Source organism: Serpula lacrymans (genome assembly GCF_000218685.1).
Source record: "Serpula lacrymans var. lacrymans S7.9 unplaced genomic scaffold SERLAscaffold_1, whole genome shotgun sequence".
Taxonomy (NCBI): domain Eukaryota; kingdom Fungi; phylum Basidiomycota; class Agaricomycetes; order Boletales; family Serpulaceae; genus Serpula; species Serpula lacrymans.
The window spans coordinates 3,735,354-3,759,197 of NW_006763290.1; the positions used below are offsets into that span (position 1 = coordinate 3,735,354).

Sequence of the window (23,844 nt, forward strand, 5' to 3'; positions counted from 1 at the left end):
ATTCCTATGAAGAACCTATACAGATTCTATTTGAAGGGATTATTGGCTACTTCTTGAATTTGTATGCCTTTTCTTTGAGAAACAGTGATAACCGGTATACCCTGTTAGACTAGGGTACTTGCCCTTCTTTTACATAGGCTGTTGCGGCCATCACAAATCAGTGGAACTCCCACTAGTGAGCTTTACCATCATATGGTGCCGGTTCTGTTGGCTTCAAGATTTGTTTTTTTCTTTTTTTTCAGGATTTCTTCTTCCAATGTTTCAATCTATGACCCAATGATGACACTTTGGAGTCGTCATTAGAGGAAGAATCACTTGTGTCTCCATTGGAACTCAAATTGGATTCACTCAATGAGCTTCCTGAGTCTGAGGGTCCTCTATTTTTGTTTCTCATTTGTCCTAATAATCTCCCAATGTAACTGGCGGCCAGGATTTGGTTGATTAGGTTTAACTTATGGGGTGTCCTGGTGGTTCCCAATTCCTGGGTAGGCTCAATCATTTTGTTTATGAGTTTTACTACAGGGTTAGTGTTACGATACACCATTTTTGGACCTTTAACTTTTATTCTCCTCTTTAACTTTCTTCTGTAGTTTTCACACACTGTGCCAGACAGCACTTTCCTTTTGTTCAAACTCCACCTTCTTGCACTGGGCTGTGTTTCTTTATTTTTAGCTACAAGTATCTCACACAGTGGAACTGGTCACATGGGCTGTGCCTTGTGACATCATCAGCCACTGCCCTCATCAAACTGTATAGTACACATGTACAAACAACATGGAGTAGTATAAATACCCAATAGATCCAGGAGACTCCTCAGCAAGTCCTTCTGTTGTTTACCCACAACTAACTTGGTCCTATCCTAAAGGGTAACCACTCCCCTCACTACCTTTACAGCTTTGTCTGAGTTGTGCGCCAGAGTAACAAAATTCTTGGTTGTTACAGTTAGTAGCATCTAAGACAGCAATGTCTGGATGAACACATTGATATTTTCCTTTTCTTTGGCTAAGTGTGCCCTTAGTTTAGTAAGTTCATTTTTAGTTCTACTGGTCTCCCGCTCATAAGTGCCTTGTAATTCTCTGTTTTGCTCTTCAGCCGACTTTTTGGATGAAGGATTCATTTTGTGGTATAAGTTCACGGGTTCTTGTTGTGCCCAGTATTGTGCCTCCTTCCAAGTCTCATAAGCTTTTTGTTGCTCATCGAGATTCATATCGGACTCAGCAGAGATATTTCCCCAGTTCCTTGGGTCCAGTCCCTTTCCTTTTGAAAGTGAAGGTCCTTCATCTCTATCCGACCCTTTTTCAGGGTCATAGTGGTTGCCTTTCTTTTCCCTATGTTTTAGGATTTGTTCCAGTTGCTCATTTGTAAGCCTCAACTCTGCTTGCCTTACCAATCTTTCTTGTTCAGCATTTAAGACAGACTCATGCCCGCATCCGGGCTGAGTTTTTCAGGATATATCAATATGCGGAGGTAAATTCAATGTTTTATCTATTCTACCGGTGCTGACAGGTGTCTGGTATAATATTGGTACCTCCTCATACTCGTCTCCAGGACGGTGTGAGGGACTCCTCATTGTGTTACTCGAGGGGTTAACCTGAGTATCAGCGACGGATATTGAACCTGGTCCCTGAAGGGTAATAATCTGGGAAGATGGACTATCAGTTCGGCAAGGTAGTGATGACTCACTACTAGCCTGTAGTTGCGCTGCAACTACCAGGCAACTTCTTTGATGCAGGTTATACGGGCCTGTCCTATTTGTGCTATTCAATATTTTTGAGATGGTCATCCGGGTGATCCTGGGTGATCAGTCCAAGGTCCAGACAACAAAAAGATGGTTTTTTTGGATGTAGTTATAGATGGGTAATGTGAAAAATATAATGGTCCTCAAACCTCGCCTAGCACTTTCCTTAAGGTTTGCTTAGGGCACTTCTTAAGTGAGCATCAAGGAAAAAAGACGCTCCGGCATTGAGCAGTGAGACTGTAGGATTTAAAAGTCAGTAGATACCAAATAGTTGCAAAATATTTTGAGAAAAACCAGCCACAGCCATATTGTGCGGATATTGAGATTAGTAAGCTGCCACCTTTGGGTAGTTGAGTAAATTTGAGCAAAGATAGCATGCTCTAGGTTCAATAACAACTTAATAGAAACACAGAAACACCCCAGGCTCATATATAAGGACAGGACCTTGAGAATAGAGCTTAAAGTTTTGTCTCAGCCATGCCTAAAGTCTCTGAAGAAGCTCAGCTTCTTTCTGCTTTGCAGAATGCCAAGCAACATGCTTTGAATATCTTTATTCAGCATAAAATTGCTGAATTAATTTCTGAAGTAGAATTGCACCCTGAGGGGGGGGGGGCATTACCTGGTGATGATTCTGATTCCTCCCACTCTTCTTTCTCTTCTTCATCTTCTGGTATGGACAATATCATCTTAGCTCATACCACCAATCTGTTTGCCATTGAAGATGTCATCCTTTCTACTCGTGTTCTCACCTATTGTCCTTTTGCCCCTTATGTTTCTGTATTTCAATATCTCCATGAATGGGCTGAAAATAACTGTTCTATCTTTCACCGTCTGATGTGTACCTCTCCCTCTACTGTTTTTGAGATTGTGTAGAGGCTAGAAGATGACCCAAGCTTTTATAATAATTCTAATAACCCACAGGCTCCTGCTAAGCAGCAGATTGCATGTGCCATGTTCCATTTTGGACACTATGGAGATACAGCCTCCATTGAGGACACTGCTATATTAACAGGAGTTTTTACTAGGTCTACTGTGGACTATACAGAGTGAGTCATGATAGCCATTCTCAATAGGCATGATCAGTATATCAAGTTTCCCCAGGATGGAGATGCTGATAAGAAGAAAGCAAAAGAGTAGGTGAGAAGCAAGACCATTAGGGCATGAGAAGGAGGATGGTTATGCGCTGATGGTTCGGGCTTTAACCTTTACCAGAAGCCTGGCTTCTATGGGGAAGGGTATTTTGACAGGAAATCAAGGTACTCTATTAGTTTTCAGGTGAGTAGCTTTTTTACTTTTTTATCTCTTAGTTAATGCCTTACACAGATTGTGGTTTCTCCCCACAACCTCCGTATTTATGACTACAGTACTGGCCATGCTGGTTCTACTCATGATGCAAGTGCTTTGTGTGATACTCGCATTTATAATAAACACCAAACACTTTTTGGTCCCATTGAGTGGATTTGGGCTGATTCTGCTTATCCCAGTAAGAAGTGGTGTGTTGTGCCATTCAAAAAATCACTTGGTGGGAAGATCATCCATAATCAGAAAGTCTTTAACTATCATTTATCCAAAGTATGTAAATTGATTCTTATATGCTCTCTTATTGACTGATATTGGACCTAGATACGTGTCTATACAAAGCATGCTTTTGCAGCTTTGAAAGGATGCTTTCAATCTCTCAAGGATTTGAGGATCAATATTAATGATACCAATGGACATAGGTTTGCAATGGCATGGATCAAATGCTGTTTAATCTTGCACAACATGATTATTAGTATTGAAAAGAAGAGAAGAGGGGGAAAAATACAGCTGATTGGGCTCTTGAGGAGAAGAAGACTTAGAGATGACAGTGTACCTGACTTTGATAATTTTTTGTCTCATGGCCAGAATTTTTGTAACAGTCTTATGGGTCCAATCTTAAGAGCTCTGGACAGAGCTCCAACTTAAATACATGTCTTGTTTCTTGTGTCTATTATGTACCTTGTGTATTGAATGTTAAATGTTATGTCTTACATTTTACAGAAAGAACTAGAGTAACAAAGTTGTACAACAAGAACTCATAGTGAAACACACAAAAGCAGCATGACATTGCAAACATATAAGACATACAATCATATAGTTTGTACTATTATGTAATGATGAAGCAACATACAACATATAAATACATAAAAAAAAGGGGGGGGGGGGCGAGCATACTCAAACATTATCCATGGGGGGGGGCAATAACTTCATCCCCAAACACCGGGGGTTGCGACGAGACACACTGCATTGCCAACTGAATTTTCACCGTCTCAAGCTTGATGCGGGCCTCCTCAACACAAGCCTGTGCAAGACTCTGCTCCGATTCATAGTGTTCACATTGCGTTTCCCATTTATGCTCTTGCTCAACCTCCCAATCACTTAGGACCTTGACCTTGAGGTTGAGCTTCTGGTGTTTGATGATGTTGCTACCTTTGAGTAGCACAAGGAACTGTTGGCCTTCTTGAGTGCCTTGGCATGCACTGATTCACACCCATGCTTGCTAGAAGTCTTCTGGGTGGGGGGGGCGGGTGAATGCTGACGAGGTAGAGGCCAGATGGACCTGGGGGGAAGGATGAGAAGCCGGTGGTGTCAGAATCTGAGTCAGCACTAGACTGGTAAAACAAATGCCATTCCCCCTCCTTTAAAGAAGGGGAGACAGCATACAGGGAGGCTTGAGGTGAATGTGAGGATGAGAAGAATGGGGGGGGAGGTGCCGCGTCCTTGAGGGGGGCTAAATGTTGGGCTGTGAGCACAACTCACACCCCTGGTCCTGAACACAGACCCAACACTGTGTGGTTTTGAGTCCTCCTTAAGGCTTGGCATATCAAGCGAGGAGTTGTCCGTTACAGAAAGAGGGGGGATCTGGTTCAGCACTTGTTGTAGAGTTGTGTCAGCAGGGCTGCGCACATATCCCGGATGCACCTCCAGGGCAGCATCATATTGCATAAACTGCAGCACATTCTGGTCGAGAGCAGACACTGCAGGGTCTGTACAAGTAGATGCTGGAGGAGGGTCTATACTAGAAGGTGGTAGTAAAGGAGGGGTTTTGGCTGGTGACAGCTGATGAGTTAGGGCCTCAGCTGGCAATTTGGAGAGATATCTCTAGATCGGAGGCCTCCTTGCCATGGTTATGACCTGGGGATGATGAGATGGCCAGTATGTTGATGGAGGGTATCTCCCTCCACCAGCCGTGCAGATCCTCCTATCATGGAAGGTTGATTTTAAGTTTTTCTGAAAGAAAAAGCAGTTAAAAAAACTGCAAGATCAAAGAGAAGGGGGAGGAGGAGGGGAGGGACTTACTGATCAGATTCCAGGCATGAGTTTCTGGCTCAATATCATTGTAGCAAAAGCCTAAACCAGTGGAGCCAAGTTTGCAATTAAAGGCCTGATACTTTGTTTTCAAACTGTGTGATAAGATCAAATTGGCCATTTAAAGAAATGGGGGCATTGAGACTTCCTTTGAGAGATGGTTATCCACTGCCCGAGCATACTTCTGCTGATTGTTAGCATAATCTTGGCGTGTGTCAGCATGTTCATCAACAGAGAATATATGATCTGCAATAATAGTGTGGACATCAGATTTGCTGGAGCTACTCTTGTTAACAACTTTGTGGTGACCACGGGACTTTGCCTCCTTGGTGGAATCTGAAAATAAAGCACCACAGTGCTCTTTGTGCCTATTCAAGTAGTGAATGAGCCTCCGAGTTCAGGCTGGCTTTTTCCCCCACTAAACCTGAAGCTGCCGGGTGCCTTCTGTCTGCTAGCTCAAATCTGTGGAGGGGGTAAGCGAGGCTCTCTGAGACAAATTGGGAGGGTGAGTTTTCTTGTTTTGTGGGGCCAGGGGAGATTGTTGAGAATCAGTGGATGGCAAGTGATAAGTGTTTGATGGGAGGCTGCATAACACACCTCAGCTGCATGTGCCGTGCCTTCAACCTCCGACAAGGTGCCGCCCAACTCTGCAGTGTCTTTTTTCTTAACCCTCACTTAAGGAGTGCCCTAAGCAAACCTTAAGGAAAGTGCTAGGCGAGGTTTGAGGACCATTTATGTAACGGTCACAAAAAATGTCACACAAAAGAAAGCGAAAAGTGGGAGAGCTCCCGAGCGCAATAAATGTCACAGTTCTAAGTCTACTATTGATGCAGAAAGCGCTCCCCTACAACTACAAACAAGGGGTGTTATATACTGGTTCAGAGAATAAGGGTAGCATAAGTCCAATGCTAACTAACTAAGGAGCAATGGGGATGAGCAAAGCTAGAGCTGATATAAAGGAAAGTATTACGGGCTAAGGGCCCGTTTGGCAGTCACCATTTCAAAATGTCACCCACCAAAAAGAGTTGCGTTTTGTTTTAAAATGGTGCCGTTTCGGAACAAGCTGATGTGTTTGGCAACTCAGCTCGTTTTGGAAAAACTTTGTCACACTGGTCTGCAAATTGTGTTCCCAACTTTTACACTCAAACTACAGTAGCTCATACTGCTCTATTACTCTCAAACCCACCTCAAAAGCCCACACTCAAGATTTCATCTATGAAAAACAGGCTCCTTGCCAACAAAGAGAACCAACCTCCTAGTCAACAATCTCAGAGTCCAGCCCCAAAAGAGCCCCAAAATGCGAAATGGACATCAGAGGATGATGCCACATTTGTGGATAAATTGAAGGAGGCACAAATGGAAGGTAATCAACTTAACAATAACTTCAAAAAATCAGCTTTTGTTGCTGTAGCTGTTGTGCTAGTGCAGAGCCATAAAACCAGTGGTGGTGCACCAAAGACATATCTACAAAATGTAGCCAACATTGGGGAACAGTAAGTCAACCATTGTACAACATATATTGTACTGATTTTTATCATCACAGTTAAAGGCTATGTGCCTTGTTGTTCAGCAGCTCCAAGAGCTGCTAGTTTTGGATGGGATAATACCAGAAAGAAAGTAACTGCTGAAAAAGATGTGTGGGATAACTATATTGCAGTAAGTATAGAGTCAATAATTTAGCATGGGATGTACTCAATTAGATCTGCCTCAGTCCCATCCAGAAGCAAAGCTATGGTGTACAAACCCTTTTCCGTTCTATGACAATATAATTGGACTCATTGATGGACACTATGCCACTGGTGAGGGTGCTTTTCATATCCCAGAGATTGATGAGCCTTCTTTGCCCTCACCTCATCCTTACAAGGAGCAAGTGGATCAAGATGATGTGGGCACAGTGGATGGTCATCCAGAGAGTGATTTAGACTTGGATGGGGAAGAAAAGTCTCAAGTATGTGATATGGCTTGATGTTGACTTTACCTCACTATTCATTTATCTAGGATTCTATTGAAGTGTCTCAGAGCTCAAAACACAAATGTGCAGCTTCTGGATCACCCACTCCTGCATCTGCATCAAAGCGCCTTTGTACCAAGGTGACAGGACCTTCTGCCATCCTTGGAATTGCAGATGCTCTTAGTGCTATGGCTTCATCACTCAGTCGTCCTGACCCTAGTATTTCCCAGCTTATTAATGATGTCCCCAGCATACCTAAGAGGAGAATTGCTGCAATCAAGGCTGTTTGTGTTGATGATGCATTGTCTACTGCTAAGCGCACACAAGCAATTGCACTATTCACCAAGAATATTGCCATTGCTGATGCATATTCTGCTATCTCTGATGATGTCCTTTAATCCAACTACATCCGTCTAATAGCTTTACTATTACTTGATGACATGACTATGATCCTTTTGGTCCTGCCGCACAGTTTGACTATTCTGTCCACCACCTATGCTGTCCCCTTCTTCATTGTTACTGTCATCAGGATCATGAACTTGTATGAAGTTGTGAAAAATGCAAAGTGCAGGAACAAGCTTTGTTTGTACCTCCAAAGCATACTCTGGAGCTGCAACCATTAGTCAAAAGTGTCTCTTAACCACCCCAAAAGATGCGCTCAATAACATTATGAGCTTGAGCATGGTGTAAATTGAAAAGCTCTTTGAAGTTTTTGGGCCTGAAAGATAACAAGTATGAGCTGAGATATCAAAGTGAAAGATATAAAGACCTTTGTGAAGCTCTACCCCATTCCTTCAAATGGTATCGTACTCCATAGTAGGGGACCAAAAGAGAATCACATGAGGGAAAGCCTGCATCTGCAAGATAATATAGACCTGGAGGAATTACAAAGCCATTGCTGTGAGCATTGTTATACACACAACTATCAGCAGCACTGCCCTCCCAGCCAGACAGGGCATATAAAAAGTGCATGTCAAAGGTACAAGCAGCAAGAATATTTTGAGAAAGCTGACCCTTCCGATTACAATAGCGTCCAGTAAGAGTATCATCAGGAACAAAGACATCAATATGGCTACCACCTATGGCACCATGACACTGTTTAAAGAAGGGATAGAACTTGGGCTCATCTTGGATTTCAGGAGGGATCTCCTCATTAGGGGGGAGATTGATGTATTTCTGGTAAAAGGCAGGAGAAACCACCATATTGAGCATACAGTGAAAAAGATCCTATAAGTAACTAGGTTTGATACTCAGTGAATGATATTGAAGAATAAACACATGCATACTTTGAAATTGTATCAGCACTATGCTAGAACCTCTCCTGCATATCCCTATTTGCTCCACCAGTGCGACACATTCAGAGAAAGATAGCAAGCTGCTCCTCTGTTGAGATATGCTTGGAGTGACAAAAATCTGCATAATCCTTGAGCTTTTGAATGAGCCTGCGGAAAAGCGGCTCGGAAAGCCCCATCATATTATAGAATTGACAAGGATGTCCACATAATAGCTCTCTAACTCAAGCATGACCAGTTAAAATTGAATTATGCTGAGGTGATCTAATAAGAGATGATACTGAAGCTAGTGATACAGCAGCAGCAGCTGTGGCTGAAGCCAGGGAAGCAGCCTTCCTTTGTTAAGCAGGAGATGACTTAAGGAGAGCCAAGGCAGCTGCTTTCTTTTGAGAGGAGGATATGGTCATGATGGAGGCTCGGGGGGCAGAAATACGGTGGATTGTCAGTTACAGTTTGACATGCCACCTCTGGCAAGTATGTTTTAACAGCCACTACATGTATACCTGTCATTAAGTAAAAAATACTAAATTAACATTAAATACCTGTAAAAGAATCATTTGTGTGACTTGTGATAACCCATAGTATGCACAAAGTTTGTGATGTGAAGAGTATATTGCTACAACTTTTGCACGTTGACGCCAAGGCAGAGAGTGCACCCTATGCAGCTATTGTACAAGGTATGTAAACAGCCCACTTCAAGGCAAAATTTCCACTGCTCCAGCCTCAATGGCCTCCTGCATAGCAGTAATTCCAACCTCTAAAGAGAGGCAACATGTAAAGACCCTGCGGCTCACCCCAATGATATGGGGGGAGGTGGATTGCCTACATATGTATAATGTTAGATTATTTTTTTCAAAAGAAAAGGATTAGAGGACTTACCAATCGGAAAATATGCCAATCCGGCTACCTTGCATTACCAAATATAACTGCTGATCATTGCTAACCGTCTCTGGCACCTCAAAGACTTGCCCAAGGTATGTACAGGTAGCTGGGGGAGTGGTCACATTTTTGGGGGCAACCACAGCGGCCAGTGCAGCCCCAGAAGTGGCAGATGTAGAGGTGGTGGGGTGGGTTGCACCAGCCGAGGGGTAAGAGGCATTGATGGCTGTAGAGGCGGGGAAGCAACAAGGGCAGTGTCAATAGCAGTGGCGGACTGAGAAGAAGCTGGTGCTGGAGCCATGGAGGGGGTGTTGACAACAGGAAGGTGGGGAATGGTGTGGTCAATGACAGCGGACATGAGCACCATTGCGCTGTTGCTGCTCAGTGTCATGGTGGTGAGGAGAGATAGCAAAACGGCTGTGGAAGGGGATATTAGTCAGGATGGAGATGGAGAGGAAGAACACATGCGGATCATACCTATAGCTTTGTCCTCCGCCTCAACATTATTAACGCTTGCCGGACATTCAGGCAGTTTATTGTTTGAACAACCGGGGGGAGGAAACTCAGTTATTGCAGAAGGGGAGGAAACAGGTGAGTCGATTTGATAGGGAGATGAAGAAAGTAACACATACATTTTATACAATTTGAGGGTCATAGATGCTGAGCTGTACACCAGCCTAATGAGCACCTAATAAAGAACAACAATGGGAGTAGCAGAGAGAATCAGCCATTTAAGGTTGTGGGAATAATCTTGTCATTAATCGGGAGACCACTGTACTCAACTACTAAGAGATTACCTGGAATCCTGCATCGATGTTTGGCTCATCCACCAAGCTCCCTTATTCCATTGCCTATGCCCTGCATCGCACTAAACTCCACTCATCTGTCACTTTTTCCACCCTTGTTCTTTTGCAGCGCTTGAAGGCTTGTTTTCCCACAGCTTGAGGCTTCTCTGGTCATAGACTTGTTGTCTCCGCATTTATGATTGCTTCAAAAGTCATCTGCAACGACATGTACAGTAATAAGTCCTGGGGCATTTTGGCTCAGGGTATGTTCCAATTACGTGAAATTAACCAGATGAAAAGAGAGATGTGCCAGTATCTTGACTGGGAGCTCAACATGGACCCAATTACTCTGAAGAAGTTTGAAGAAATAATACGCAAGTTGTCCTGGAGCATTGAACTTCCCTATTTCACTATCTATGCCCTGCATCACACTAAACTCCACTTATATGTTGTATTTGTTGCCCTCATGATTCTTCTGGCCATAGGCTCTTCAGATCTGCAACTTCAAAGGTTATTTGCAACAACACCTACTCAAACCGGTATTTTGACTGCAACTCCCCCATTCATAATCATCTAAATGTAATCATCCAGGTTTTTTGGCATCACCTGCAACTCATCAATATTTATCCTCTGCTGCTAATGGTCTCAAACACTGGGACAATAACAAGATACCTACAGAGTAAGAGCAAATCTGAGGTGAGCTATAAACCATCCCATGGAGATAATATCAACATAGAATCTACAGTTTGTTTACAGATTACAAAGATCCTGCTGAGTCACTCCCATTACTCAAATCAGTCCAATCTGGAACAAGGTCAGTCTCAGATCCATTGGATGAATACTGATTACTGACCAAATTTCCTTCTGCGGAATCCTTGGCCAGCGATTGATACGCAGGGAAGTTGACCACGGACACAAGCGAGCATGAACTCTGAGTTTGCTAAGCCATTAGGAGGAAGTGCAGGCTGTGAGCTGACGAGGGCATTAATTTGGGGGTTCACGTGTGGGGACCAAATTGAGCAAGGTGGTTGTAGGGGGTATACCTGTCCAATTGAGAACTTCTGGGAAGTGTCTAGCCACTTGCTGAGAGCTAACAGGGACAGAACTAGAGTCCAGTATGAGTAACTATATTATCAGAGAGTACAGAATGTGTACAGTACCTAGAGTCCAGTATGAGTAGCTAAAGAATAGAAATACTGTTAGTTTTGGTGATTCTGCACCTAGTTGTGCTATCTATTTTACCTTCTTTCTAAATCACTTTCCTCTTTATTCTTTTTGCTCTATTGTTCAGTATTCACTGAGCATTCTATAATTTTGCCTTTGTGGCTAATTTGTTTACCTTTGTTTACAAAACTTCGGACTAGTATTGCAAAGTCCAGTACCCTCATGCAGGAATACATTTGTTTGCCATTTGAAAGCAGGGGGCAGCAGTTGAAAGATGTCATGTCCCAAATCAAGAAAGGTCACTATTTGTATGTAGATACAGTCATTGAGATAATACAGGAGCTCAGTTGCGGCTACCCTCACTCCCATTGGAGTTAGTCCACCCCAAAATATACTCTTTGTCAGTCTCCTCATCAGATGAAAAGCTCCCATGTGCCATATTCCCTTGTACGTCCTCAGAAGGTTGTGGTTGATAAGGTGGAAAGTCAACGACTGGCATAAAGTTGGATCCTAGAAAACCTTCTTCAGATAAAGCGGGCTGAGAACTGATGATTTCTTGCAGAATCTGTTGGTCATGAGTACAAAAACGGCCCAGCAATTGATGATATACCCCCTATGCAGTGTTGTTAGTAACAGCTAGGTATCTTGACTCGGCAAAAAATGCTGAGGCCTGTGCATTGAAAGCTGGGGGTACCAGGTCATAGACTTTGTGTCCTGGACATGCATACTTCTCCCAGACTTGCTGTAGGTACGGCATGTGAACTTTGACCTGTATCAAATAAATAAAAGTTAGTAAAGTGCAGTTAGGACCATAAAAGGGGCACTCACCAAGAAATCTGTGAAGTTCCAACGTTCAGACTGTTGGAAGATGTTGTCAGGACGTCTGTGAGGTAATACTTTGTTCTTGTTATGCCAAGGACAAGTTGAATTGGATTGCTGAACAAATAGATCGAGCTCGAGCTGTAACACAGGGATGAAAACAAAATGGAAAACAAGGCTGCTTGAATTCATCAGAAACAAAGGGGTTGTACGAGATGTGACAATGCTTACCGTTCCAAGGTGTCATCAGGATTATATAGCCCATTATCAAGTCCTTCATCTAACAGTGCTTCAAAACCAGGAGCCCACCATTTTTGAAGCTAGCTCCAGAATATCTTGGGCTTAATATTGCAATGGGAACCTTTAAAAGCATATTGTAAGGTTTTGTCAAGAGCAGGGTCATGTAAGTGTCATAGGAGTGTTTGGGTATTTGCTATGCCATTGTTCTCGGAACCAGGGTCACTCTGGGTAATGGGTGGCATCCCTTCAAGTTTCTCAATAGTATCACAGAACCATCTGCAGATTAGACGTGGATTCCTATTAGTCCACCAAATCTTGAGCCATAGAATGTGGCCAGAAAACGGCTCTAACCCGATGTGAAGGAACAGCTGGAAACACCTCCATTTGTTGTGTTGGTCAAAGTTCCAGAGGTCGTTAACACCAGCCGTCCAAAAATAGCTGCACTTCAACTGACAATATTTGTGTGCTAAGACCTTGTTTGGATAATGCTCATTCATGTACCGCAAAATTAACTTGCTATTTGTTACAAAGGCTCGTCAGTTACTTGTTTTGTACTGCCAATCAAGGACGTACCGGGGCGTCATCACACCCTCTTCATCACGTAGCACGGCCTTCATGTCATGTGAACCCTGTTGTGGGTATTGCAGATGCAAACATTTGATGGAGGGCCCAATACTCTCCATGGTGTGTGCTTGACCATGAGTGCTCTTGAGACCCCATTGCATACACTTTTTCTTAAGGAGGGAAAAACTGTGTGATTTCAAGATGAGTTTAATGTATTGTTAATAAATAATAAATATTCCAACACTCACAAGAGTATATATTGTGTTGTGTTGTAGTGGTCCTTCAAACGCACAAGAATTTCTGGGTTCAAGTAACCAGCAGCAACATACTTTTCATCCAAGGCTGTATCACGTTGTCTGGGGCTATTGTCAATACAAAGGTCAGTTGTTTATTGCTGTCAATGAAACAGAAATTTACGAGGTTGTGTATCAGTCCCATTTCAACCTGTACAATTGGGCATGGGTGTCACGGTGGTGAAAAATCTAGACGATGAGGAAACATAACAAAAGAGAACCTGTGCCAGCTAAAGTAAACGACTGAGCCTCACTGCCCCCACAATTTCTCTGTGATTCCCTTATCTCCTCCGAGTTTCCGCCTTTGCTATCTATGAAACTGATTACATTGAGAGTCATTATGTTGTTCTTAAAAGTGTATTATTTAGGATGTTTGATTTCCTGTTGAGTCAATGCAAGGATGAGTTGTTTATTGTAAAGGAAAGAGTATGCAACACATGGGATTTGCTTACCAACACATTTTTCCCTCATGTCCGGATGCAGGTGAATCCCACAAGCTGTTCCCTCATGCTTGAGATCACTTCAAGAAATTTGCTATTGTTGTTACTCACACTGCGTATGAGATATGCAGGGAGGCTTGTGTATATAAGATCCTGCACAATGGCAGACAGGCCAGTGTATCCGAGTCTTCAGGTTGTCACTTATTCATACCATGGTTGACTTTACACCAGTTTTCAATTGCGAGGGCACCCAGCAGTGTAACCATTGTCTGACGTACTTTGACATTAATGTGCTGTTCATGTATGTAAAGGCCTGGGATGGTACCACACATTATGACCATAGGCATCAAGTCAAGGACACTAATTGACTTCCATTTGGTATGTTCTTGTTGCTAGATGTTGCCATTTGATTCATCGATTGATTGATGGATCAGATTTCACCGCCGTTCCCGAGCCACATGTTGTTGACGTCAATACCAGGCGAGGCTTAGTGAAAGCATCATCTGCTGCATAATGTGGAGGTTAGTAATTGTGCTACATTAACACCATACACCGTTCTCACACGTTTCCCTTAGATAAAGTTTTCCCCAAGCAGCATATCAGTGCAGTTTCACTTCACCTTCAAGGCCTCCACAGGCTCCCATTCATCCTGGATTGAGCTCAAGGCCACCTTTGCAGGCTACCATTCATCCCAGATTGAACTCAAGGTCTTATGTTCCCGCAGTCCTCTCGCAGGCACCACCCACTATCAACAACACCGGCTTGGTTGGTTATACTGCTAACCACATTTGTCATGCACATCACCGCAGAAAGATAATAGCTGCAACCACTGAGCGTCAACACCATGTTACTCTGCGTGTTGCTATTCATCGGTTGAAAGAGGAGGGGAAGTCTGGCACAGTTTTAGTCGGGGTAAGCACACTTTATTATTATGTCCTTGATGCTTACTTATTTTTCACACATATTTTAGAACCTTGCACGTGATCTTACACTTCCAGTGGCATTGACGTGCTCAGAAGTTCAACGCACTGCCATTGAAAACCTATGGATGGAGTGGATTGACTGGACCAGTAACTACAACCTCGCCTTAGAGTTGCTGGAGATGTATAGGTTGCCCAAGTTTTTACTCTATAGTCCTTGCCAACCTCAACTAAATTCGAACCATCTCATACTACACGAGGTATTCTATCAAGCTGGTGACAAGGACCCAATTCCTAAATTTGCTTCAAATTGTCAAGTTACTATTTTGCTTGTCATTACGTACATGCAGTACAAAAACATCTTGATCTGGAAGGAGAGATTGAAGAACACAGGTGATGATGATGCAACAATGTCAGATGGGGATGGGTCAGACATTAGTGTCGCAGAAAAGGTTATTTCATAGTTATTGACAGTTAGCATCACACTAACTCATAGCATATAGGTCTTTTGTGCCGCGACTCAACCCAAGAAGGGAATTCGGAAATCTTGTACGCCAGAACAGCTTATTGTCAGTACCTCGTCATCTTTGAAACATACAAAGGTATGTACATACCTCCCATGTGTTTCCATTGTGCCCATACATCCTTGTAGTATCAGACAATCACTTCGTCAAACGCAGGCCACTCAACAATATCTTCTCGTCACCAGTTGCCTAACCTAGTAAACAAAGTACCTGAGGGTGTAGCAGAGCCTGGGGCTAACAATTTTGACCTTGAAGATAACAAGATGGAGGAAGATGAGTTGGACAAAGACAAGAAAGATGAGGAATTCCAGGCACGTGACAAGGAGGAACTTGAGCCAGTTATGGGTGCACAGTCCAAAGTTCGTCATCAGGCAAAACCGCTCTGTGAGTCCTGTATTCATTTAACTTCGGGTTTCCCTCATAACTCCCCTCAGCAAACATCAATTTTGGGACCTATGTATTATTCCCCATACCTACAGGAACTTTCAATCAGCTCCTCAAGAGCCCTTTGCCATTCAATGTCCAAAGCAGGGCTAGCCAACCACGGGCTACTCTGGCTGTCAACTACAGTAGCAAATCAATGCTAGGTCCCCCCAGAAGCTTCAAGACGTGCCATCCTGTTTTCATAGACAACCTCCTTCCTAGCCCTTCTGTCCCCCTTTAAAATATTATATTTCTGCACGGTGGAGATACCATGGCAAAACAATGGTACTATAGGCTTTGGCGCAATAATGCTGACTCTGGTGAGCTGACTTCTTGCAGGAAGTGACCTTTAAAGACGAGCTGGCCAAGATGCTCATCGAGGCTAATTGCATGTACTGGGGTACCAATCTCATGAAAATAGTCTACCAGTTTATTGCCAGCTGTCCTGTGCGCAATAAGGATCCATCTGAACTCCCTCCTCCTGAAATCCATCATAGAAAATATGCTGCTTGTTTTGGGGAGGGTAACTGGACTGATACATTATATAACTTTCCTCAACCTCACTGCTGTAATGTGTTCTGTGCCTACTTTGCTCTCGATCCCGTGCTCACTACGCAAGACCGGTCCAATTCCTCCCAGTCTAGCTCACTGAAAATTTTTGTACCTCCCCAGGGGCAGACTGATGTCGATGATATTGCGAGCACTCGTAGGTAGAAAAGAGGTTGTTAGCTAACATTGGCCTGTATGTTTTTTGTATGTTTTTTGGTAGGCCTCATCGCTCATGAGACCAATCTCTGCTTCAGGTGTCACAAAATATTTATCTATTTGTATATTAGTGCTTTATGCTATGCACAGTGTGTTTGCTCTTACAAACAATTGAGTGGGAGTTAAAAAAAACCCTGCCGGGCTGCGGCTTCATCGAAAAGTCGAACTGTAACTAACAATCCACCGTACAGGAAAACCACTATCTACTGATAATCTACAATACCGAAACGCGCGTGACATGGTGTGACATAGCGTGAGAAATTTCGTTTGCCTCGCCTCTCAGCTCATTCAAAACGAGCGCGTTTTGAAACGGCTGCTTTAGTAAAAGGTCCGCTGGTGACTGTTGTCACGTTCGTTACATTCTACCCCCGTCTACTCGCCCTCTGAATAAGTTTTAACTCGCTCTACAGTAGAACACTCTACTGGTTGAATTTTTGGTTTCAGTCTCTGCCGTCTGAGGTTAACAGCACAATGATGTTAGCCGAGTCCTGGTCTTTGCCAAAGCCCCCGGTCCAGGTAACCATACGAGCTAAAGCGGCCTCCTAAGTGAGCTAAGTTTTGTTAAAGCCTCCGGGCCAGAGAGTTGTTAAACTTAGTAAAGCCTGAGTGTGTGTAGCCTGTGGCGCTGCGCCACGGACATAAAACGTGTTGTCTTTCACAACATGCCATACATATCCGCCTCTGTCCAACACTGGAATGACGCCGACAGAATGCTCCAAAACGACGAGTTATCCCCTGGAAATACGTTGCTCATTCCTGAAGAGCGGCTATTAGACAACAACAGCATTCGGAGTTTACCAATAGTTTCTGTAGCAGATGTGCTGCCTCCTTCCATCCGTCCTTCCACAGGCCATTCTCCATCCCTCACACCTCGCATATCTCCGCTGATGTCTTCTAGGTCTATCAGGTCGGAAACAGTGAGATCAGCAGCAAGAATCGGTGCACCTCGTGTTGGAACAGAAGTAGGTAGCACCTCGATATATCTTTCCGTTAGCCAGCATGTGTGTTCTGATTGCCTGGTGTTTAGCTTCGCCATCTGAATCGTCTTTCTGGTTTTTTATCTAATCTTCTGCATCGGCGCAATGCCACGAATTCAGCACCTTTGCATAACGGTGGTCCCGCAGTTGAGTCATCAGCCGGACCAGACGACTTATCCAACGCCAACCTTGCGAAATCCTTCACCGTTCCTCCCAGGGCAAATAGTCCTCCTCCCTCACTACCTCCACCAACCCTCCAAGAACTTGGTCTTTCGTTATCTGTGCTCACACCCGACCTATCACCACCCCATTTCAGTGCTCCACCAGCAAGCGGAGCATTTTTGGCTCCGCATTATTTATTACTTTGTCATTCACAGGGTCTCGACGTCTTTCCCCTCAAGTCTCCACCAGCTCTTCAACCATACGCTTTAATCCGAAGAGTGAATTTCAAGAATGTTGTCGTCATGGAACAACGCGGTGTCCTCGTGGCGATTGCTGGCAGGAGGGACGGAGTGCGAGTTTATGCCCTTGATGAAATCAAAAGAGCAGTGGAGTGGCGAATTGATATGGAGATTCGTAGAGAAAGAGATAGAATTAAAAGGGAAAGTTCTAAAAGGGTCGTTTGGGGTGGTATAGGCTTTGAACAGCGAGGTTCTGCGGCGAAAGGGAACACAGCAACCATCACACGAGCTGCCAACGTCGACCGCTCAGCAGCTGCGACACCAAACCCCAAGTCCCCCGCAATACATCCCAATGTTTTCACTGGTGCCCAGTTTGTAGATAGTCCACCTGCCTATATCAGCCCTCCCGACAGGACACCCATTCACCGGCCTCACGATCTCCCTTTTATTCCTCCACCCATGGACCGCCATCGGGGCGTTGAGCATATGGATTCAAAAGTATCACAATGGCTTGAAGGTTCAAGTGAAGATGAGGCTATTGATATGCTCACAGCCGGCGCCAGCGGGAGTCGAGCCTTAGATGAGCGAACTAGCGCATCAACGTCCCCCCACATCGGCGATAGTATGTCTACATCGCATTTCCTGACGGGAAATCAGTCCGCGCAGAGTGTCCACAGAGTTCGGCCTACTGATCCCAGTTTAGTTCGTCCAGATAACGCCTCCATAGTACCACCTGAACCGTTACCCTCTCCTAGTTTGTCGACCCTTCGACAAGCACTACAAGATACTTCGTTAGCTTTCCGTTCCGCACCAACATATACAGCTAACAATATAATGGGAGAACCCGATGCCCATCATCCAGATATTGATGAAGAAGACGACGAAGACGGGGCTTCATCTACTGGAGAACGAATTACGTTGGCGCAGGCTTTAATGGAGAGTAGGCTTCCTCACCTACCCCCTCCAGTCACGCAGCACCTGCCACAATCGTCCCTAGCCCAAGTGCCACGCTCGGGACTGGCCGCAGTTGGTAGGGTTTCGTCAGACCTTCGTCTTTCAGATGCGCCTTCGCCGCACGGTCGTGTGGGTCAAATAGAGGTAAGACGCCGCCGATGGTCTGTGCTGGAAGGGCTCTTCTCCAATGCGAGCGGAATGTTGTTATCTCCCCCATTTTCTTATGAAGGTAACACACAACGTGCTCTGTTTTCTTTTACCGGTATTCACACCGTATATAAAAAGGCAGCAATACAACATTTCCTCCAGAAGTATCTTTTTCGTCTCGAGGTTCTTTGTATACATCGCTTCATGTCCGGCCTGAAGCCACTCAAAATCACACCGCTACTTCAAACGATGTTACGCCTGTCGTTTCATCGCAGCTAACGTCTCAGATGCCGTTGCGCTTTCTGCAGCGTAATCTCAACAACACGCACCATAATCGACGAGCTGATGTGCCGCTCCCCATGCCTCTTGTGGCAGATGTAGGCAAAGAAAAAGGCAATATACATCTCTCAACGGCTTCTCACGTGCCCCCGCCGAGGTTAGAGTATGTGAAGCTCCCGGGAACCAAGGGGTCCCTTATCGTCAAAGCTGTGGAGACTCCGAAGAAGAGGTATAACCCTATGAATACCATATATGGACCATGTTTACTCATCTTTGTCTCATTAAGTTTTCTAGCTATTCTGTGCGGGGAGAATGGTGAGAAGGTTGAGTTGTTTGCTGGTACCTATCGTTCTGCCTTGGGTCTTTCGAGGACGTTCATTTTGCCTGACTCCCCACGATCATTGGAATTACAGCTACAAGGCGATGATCTAGTAGAGGTCTTTCTGGTGTTCTCCCAGAATGTTTTTGGCTTAGAACCTGCCACAGTAAGAGTACGAGAAGTTCGAATTGGACGAGCAGAACGAAGGGCAGCTCGACGCAGAGTCAGAGAGATACGGTCGGGTCAAACTGATATATTTGAGGGCGATCTTTTGGCTCCAGATGATGAAGATGCAAATATCAGTATCAATATTGGAGTATCTTTGGCTGGAAATGAAAGCCGGATTACAAGGACTACTTCAAATTCTCAGTTGCAAGATATCCCTCGGACATCCACCGAAATGAACCATGATACGGCTTTGGCTCATGCAGAAGAGCTTGTAGCCATGACTACGACACACATGGGACCTTATACCACATTTCAGCAGCTTTCTTTTGCTCCCAAGTTCCCTCTGGCAACAATCGCCAATGATTATATCATTCCACCCACTTATCCCCAGTTTCTGGAATACCGTTCTGAATATGAACCTGGAAATAGTGACGCCGATCTATCCCAAACTCAATTTTCACCTCCGGGACTGCCGAAGCCCGTCCCAACACCCCCGTCGAAGTGGCTCTACCGCGACCCAAAAGGAGCTACTCATGGTTAGTCTTTATTAAGTATTGATACGCCTTATTAATATCATCCATTCATACATACAGGACCCTGGAAGGCCAGTCTCATGCAAGCTTGGTATAATGATGGCTTACTTCCCCCAGATTTACCTGTACGCAAAGAACAAGATACGCAGTTCATATTGTTAAAGGATCTAAGGCAGCAAAGTATTGATCCGAGTCATCCTTTTCGTTTGGTGGCACATAGCGGGTCAGAACCCCAATCATCATCTCTGGATGTATCGAAACCACTACTTTCACCAGTTTCTTTACTCGCTCAACCCCGACATTTCGGCCCACCAGCTCTTTTTTATTCTTCGCGTGGTGGGCATAGCACGACGATTGTTGACGCCCGTGGTCGCTCGGTGCTCCAAGGCCGATTTCTATGGAGCGAGGACAGCGGCCAAAAAGCATCGGAGTCATCCATGGGCGACATCAAACACCTAGAGGCATTTGACGTCGAAGATCGTTCTGTGATCGTAGCAATGCGCCAAGGTGGGCTGGAGGCCATGGATTTCGGCGATGCGTTGTTAAAGCCAGCTGATCAGTCGCGAACCGTTCTCCCCCACTTCACCCCTTCACCTTCCAACATAAATAGGCGGGAACCATTCGTTTGGAAGATAGGCACGCCCATAGCCTCGTCTTTCCCACCTGCTGCGGTGGTGCCATCCAAAGCGACAAGTTCGTACCCTGGCCGCAAACGAGCAGTAAAGACCGCTAGAGGGACAGGTGCTAGCATCAACGGAGTTCACGAAGCCGTCGGCCAAAACGAAGTCCTTTTTCTGGGGCGAGAGGGAGATATCATCTATTTATGTGAGAGGACTGCGAATACCTTTAAGATCTTACGACTTTGTCCTGGTCACAGCGTAGCCAGTTGAAATTGTAAGTGGATTTGTCGTTCTACAGGTTACTATCCTGAATACACTTATTAGCTTAGACTCTACTTGGTTCTTTTGGCTAGAACATTCATTGGTATTGGTGGTGTCGAGTAGTGTCCGAAAGCACAGTCGCAGTAGTGGTTGATCCGATTCTCTGGGCTTAACGTTTTATGGCTGGCTATTCGTTGCAATGTTTCTGGCTGTGACATGCACTGTGACACTGAGCTGATGAAAACTGGCACTACCCACAATCTAGATCATTGCACACCTTTTCTCGGTTGATAATAATTAGCAGCTGGTTTTAGTTAGTTCAACAATAGATGATTTTATCGAGTGATTATGTTTTATTCCCGAACTCCACCCATGGCTCTGCATCTACCATCGCTCATGCTGTAAACACCATAATATTACATACAGTATTACCACGTTGGAAATCTAGTTGAAATCGCGTAGTAAAGTGTGGTCTATTCAGATCTTCATCACCTCATTTTCAACACCTTCATACTCAATCAGCTTGAGCTCATCATTTCTAGTTTTAAGTAGCAAATTTCTATTTGGAACATGTACCAAAACACACATTCTTTACCTATAAGTCCATACAAAATGATCTCTCAACTTAACAATGCCTTGAGAGCAGCACAGTGTTCTCTAATGCGTGCTAGGGTGCCATTCTTTGAAAAAGGCAAACCTAACCTTCAGACATATAAGCAACTTGGATATTGTCAACAGCGCAGTATTACTGTCAGGACCATTTCATTTTCCTCAATTCATTCATCATGTCCTGGCTTTCAGACATGTTCCCTATCACACTTTTGGCCCTAGGGTTAAAGGTGTCATTCACTATTCTTCTAGTTTTTGTCCTTACGGGCTTTCTAAACCATTATTACCACTTCTTATCATAATTCAGAGAATGGGCATGCTTCCCTGCCATCCAGCACAGTGGATAAAGGTGGTTGGCCAACCAGCTCCAAAACCTAATCAGTGTGCTTAGTCCAAAGTAGCACCCTATCATGGGGATGCTACTTCTGGACCCCACCTGCCAAACCTATTTATAAACCATTCTCTAATGGCTTGACTCAACAGAAATTTTATATCTATGCCAATGTCAAGGAAAATTTTCAAGGACTCCAGTTTTATATATTGGGAGGTATTGCTCTTATTATGATCATGTATGCGTTGTATCATTACAACACCCCCACAGACATGAAACTATAGCTATTAATATTTATGCTGTATGTATTTATGCTATGTATTAACTTTTGTAACCTAGCGCATGACTACTGTCTCTTTCTTCAAACATTTGATGGAATTTATTGTGGTGCTATGGGCTTACACAAAGACCTTGATACAAAACAGCCTCCAGGATGATTTTAGAGCTCAAGGTAGTACAGTAGGCATTATATTAACATTGACCCACCTTGACATCACATTATTTATAGCTTGTAAAGTTGCCATACTAGTGCAGTACACCAAGCTATGAAGCTTAAAAGCTGTGATAGTCACCTACTGTCAGTATTTCTGTGAATAAACTACCAATAAATCAAAATTAATTGCTAAACAATACTGCCAGTATGTGTGGCACTTTTGGCACTTTTGGGACAGTGCAGTTTAGCGTCCAAAGGATCCAGAATAAATATCCACATGCGGCAGGGCACCTTGGTTTCTTTACATAACCCCCTGCAACATCCCACGGTAGCTACATGCAAAGAAGCAGCTCAGCGTCTTTGTGTGTCCCACTACTACTTGCTGTTGTTGACAGTAACAATGTCCATACATTTCCTCTCTATTCAACTCAAATTAGTCTCTTTAATTGCAGTCTTTTCAGGTATGTTATGTAATCTCCTGATTATCCAGCCCTTACTCTCTTTTTACAGTATTATCATGCCATCAACATGGTCAAGGCTATCTCAATCTGTGAGACACTCCACCGTCTCTTTTTCCAACACCACCTCAATCCTCAGACACTTGTCTCATGTTGCTCCCACTGTATCCAGAGTGTTAAATTAAAGAGAGAGAGAGAGAGAGAGAGAGAGAGAGAAAGAGAGGGAGAGAGCAATGGAGAGGTATGAGCTCCATGCAACTGGTACATAGTATTATCTACCACATTGATCACTCACATTAGGGATCCAAAGGTCTCAGTAAAGAGTCTTTACAGGCTCTGGCGGACATCTGGACGGACTCTCAACACAGTAACAATTCAGTGATGGATAATGGCCCTAGCTATCTGATTGAAAAAGACAGCAATGTAGAATAGGCAACAATACCTGAACACATAAAAGATGATGCAGCGCTCATCCATGCTGTGCACAATCTTCTTCAAAGATCCTTAATAAGCCTTTCTCCCTGCACTGATAGTCACTAATAATTTTTACAGCTGGACATTATGTTGCTACACAGACTATTGTACCTGGAATCAACAAATTATACAGCTTCATGAATACTGGGCCCTGCATTTAGAGGACATTGCGACATCATATGTCAAATAGCAACATAATGGAGTGGGAAATAGTTCCCTGCCAATGGCAAGATAGCATGTCCATATCTGAGTCTCTTGCCTTGGCAGGATTTCTCCCAGCAATGCTGATATCACCAACATTTGCCTTCTCCTTCAAGACCCTGGAATTCTTTCGTTGTATACGCTTGTGGAAGCCATCATTCAGTGTTGAAGCTTTTCCAAAGATCATATGTGACCTGTATAATGTAAGTTCAAATTTGCTATATTATATTACACATCAGACTATTTACAAACTAAGGTGTCACTCTGACGATTCTATAGAACAATGCTTGGTAACACATTTGACATCTGCCTCTGCATATTGCAAATTTTTAACAAGTGGGTTTGGTCAACAATTGACCGTGAGACCCCCCCATTAGAGGTTTTTACATGGCTGTCCTCCATGTGGCTATGAGGTAAAGTAATCCATGCAGTATATGTTTACTCACCAAGCTTACAGCTCAATGGCAAACCCAACCTTCCATGGCATTGAATGATAGTTATTGACTGCAACAACTCCCTCAAGCATGCCTTGTTACCCAGCAAAAGGAAAGC

At 44.0% G+C, this 23,844-nt stretch overlaps 8 protein-coding genes across 8 annotated transcripts; 4 read left to right on the forward strand and 4 right to left on the reverse strand.

The window, feature by feature from the left end:
- Positions 1 to 952: 952 nt before the first annotated feature.
- On the reverse strand, positions 953 to 1,570 carry SERLADRAFT_432372 (uncharacterized protein; the record flags this gene model as incomplete). Its single annotated transcript, XM_007312571.1, has 2 exons — positions 953 to 1,435; positions 1,505 to 1,570. The coding sequence occupies 2 exons, from the start codon at positions 1,568 to 1,570 to the stop codon at positions 953 to 955; spliced, it is 549 nt and encodes a 182-aa protein (XP_007312633.1).
- Positions 1,571 to 2,215: 645 nt separating this feature from the next.
- Positions 2,216 to 2,611, forward strand: SERLADRAFT_432373 (uncharacterized protein; the record flags this gene model as incomplete). The annotated part of the gene is made up of 1 exon (XM_007312572.1): positions 2,216 to 2,611. The coding sequence occupies one exon, from the start codon at positions 2,216 to 2,218 to the stop codon at positions 2,609 to 2,611; it is 396 nt and encodes a 131-aa protein (XP_007312634.1).
- Positions 2,612 to 3,641: 1,030 nt separating this feature from the next.
- SERLADRAFT_404781 (uncharacterized protein) lies at positions 3,642 to 5,676 on the reverse strand (the record flags this gene model as incomplete). The annotated part of the gene is made up of 9 exons (XM_007312573.1): positions 3,642 to 3,707; positions 3,848 to 3,863; positions 4,003 to 4,228; positions 4,251 to 4,371; positions 4,520 to 4,778; positions 4,895 to 4,961; positions 5,060 to 5,163; positions 5,251 to 5,436; positions 5,666 to 5,676. The coding sequence occupies 9 exons, from the start codon at positions 5,674 to 5,676 to the stop codon at positions 3,642 to 3,644; spliced, it is 1,056 nt and encodes a 351-aa protein (XP_007312635.1).
- A 607-nt stretch (positions 5,677 to 6,283) lies between these two features.
- Positions 6,284 to 7,417, forward strand: SERLADRAFT_432375 (uncharacterized protein; the record flags this gene model as incomplete). The annotated part of the gene is made up of 5 exons (XM_007312574.1): positions 6,284 to 6,490; positions 6,546 to 6,561; positions 6,612 to 6,724; positions 6,780 to 7,016; positions 7,067 to 7,417. 5 exons carry the CDS (start codon positions 6,284 to 6,286, stop codon positions 7,415 to 7,417), a joined length of 924 nt encoding a protein of 307 aa, XP_007312636.1.
- A 1,589-nt stretch (positions 7,418 to 9,006) lies between these two features.
- On the reverse strand, positions 9,007 to 9,581 carry SERLADRAFT_404782 (uncharacterized protein; the record flags this gene model as incomplete). The annotated part of the gene is made up of 4 exons (XM_007312575.1): positions 9,007 to 9,045; positions 9,106 to 9,133; positions 9,191 to 9,214; positions 9,316 to 9,581. 4 exons carry the CDS (start codon positions 9,579 to 9,581, stop codon positions 9,007 to 9,009), a joined length of 357 nt encoding a protein of 118 aa, XP_007312637.1.
- Positions 9,582 to 11,752: 2,171 nt separating this feature from the next.
- SERLADRAFT_404783 (uncharacterized protein) lies at positions 11,753 to 13,394 on the reverse strand (the record flags this gene model as incomplete). Its single annotated transcript, XM_007312576.1, has 7 exons — positions 11,753 to 11,908; positions 11,968 to 12,022; positions 12,190 to 12,238; positions 12,653 to 12,714; positions 12,772 to 12,948; positions 13,011 to 13,104; positions 13,310 to 13,394. The coding sequence occupies 7 exons, from the start codon at positions 13,392 to 13,394 to the stop codon at positions 11,753 to 11,755; spliced, it is 678 nt and encodes a 225-aa protein (XP_007312638.1).
- Positions 13,395 to 13,828: 434 nt separating this feature from the next.
- On the forward strand, positions 13,829 to 16,076 carry SERLADRAFT_432377 (uncharacterized protein; the record flags this gene model as incomplete). The annotated part of the gene is made up of 6 exons (XM_007312577.1): positions 13,829 to 13,873; positions 14,174 to 14,407; positions 14,466 to 14,867; positions 14,919 to 15,017; positions 15,074 to 15,298; positions 15,702 to 16,076. 6 exons carry the CDS (start codon positions 13,829 to 13,831, stop codon positions 16,074 to 16,076), a joined length of 1,380 nt encoding a protein of 459 aa, XP_007312639.1.
- Positions 16,077 to 17,952: 1,876 nt separating this feature from the next.
- On the forward strand, positions 17,953 to 21,371 carry SERLADRAFT_455044 (uncharacterized protein; the record flags this gene model as incomplete). Its single annotated transcript, XM_007312578.1, has 5 exons — positions 17,953 to 18,688; positions 18,745 to 19,114; positions 19,172 to 19,908; positions 19,966 to 20,799; positions 20,850 to 21,371. 4 exons carry the CDS (start codon positions 17,965 to 17,967, stop codon positions 20,793 to 20,795), a joined length of 2,661 nt encoding a protein of 886 aa, XP_007312640.1.
- Between the last annotated feature and the right edge of the window lie 2,473 nt (positions 21,372 to 23,844).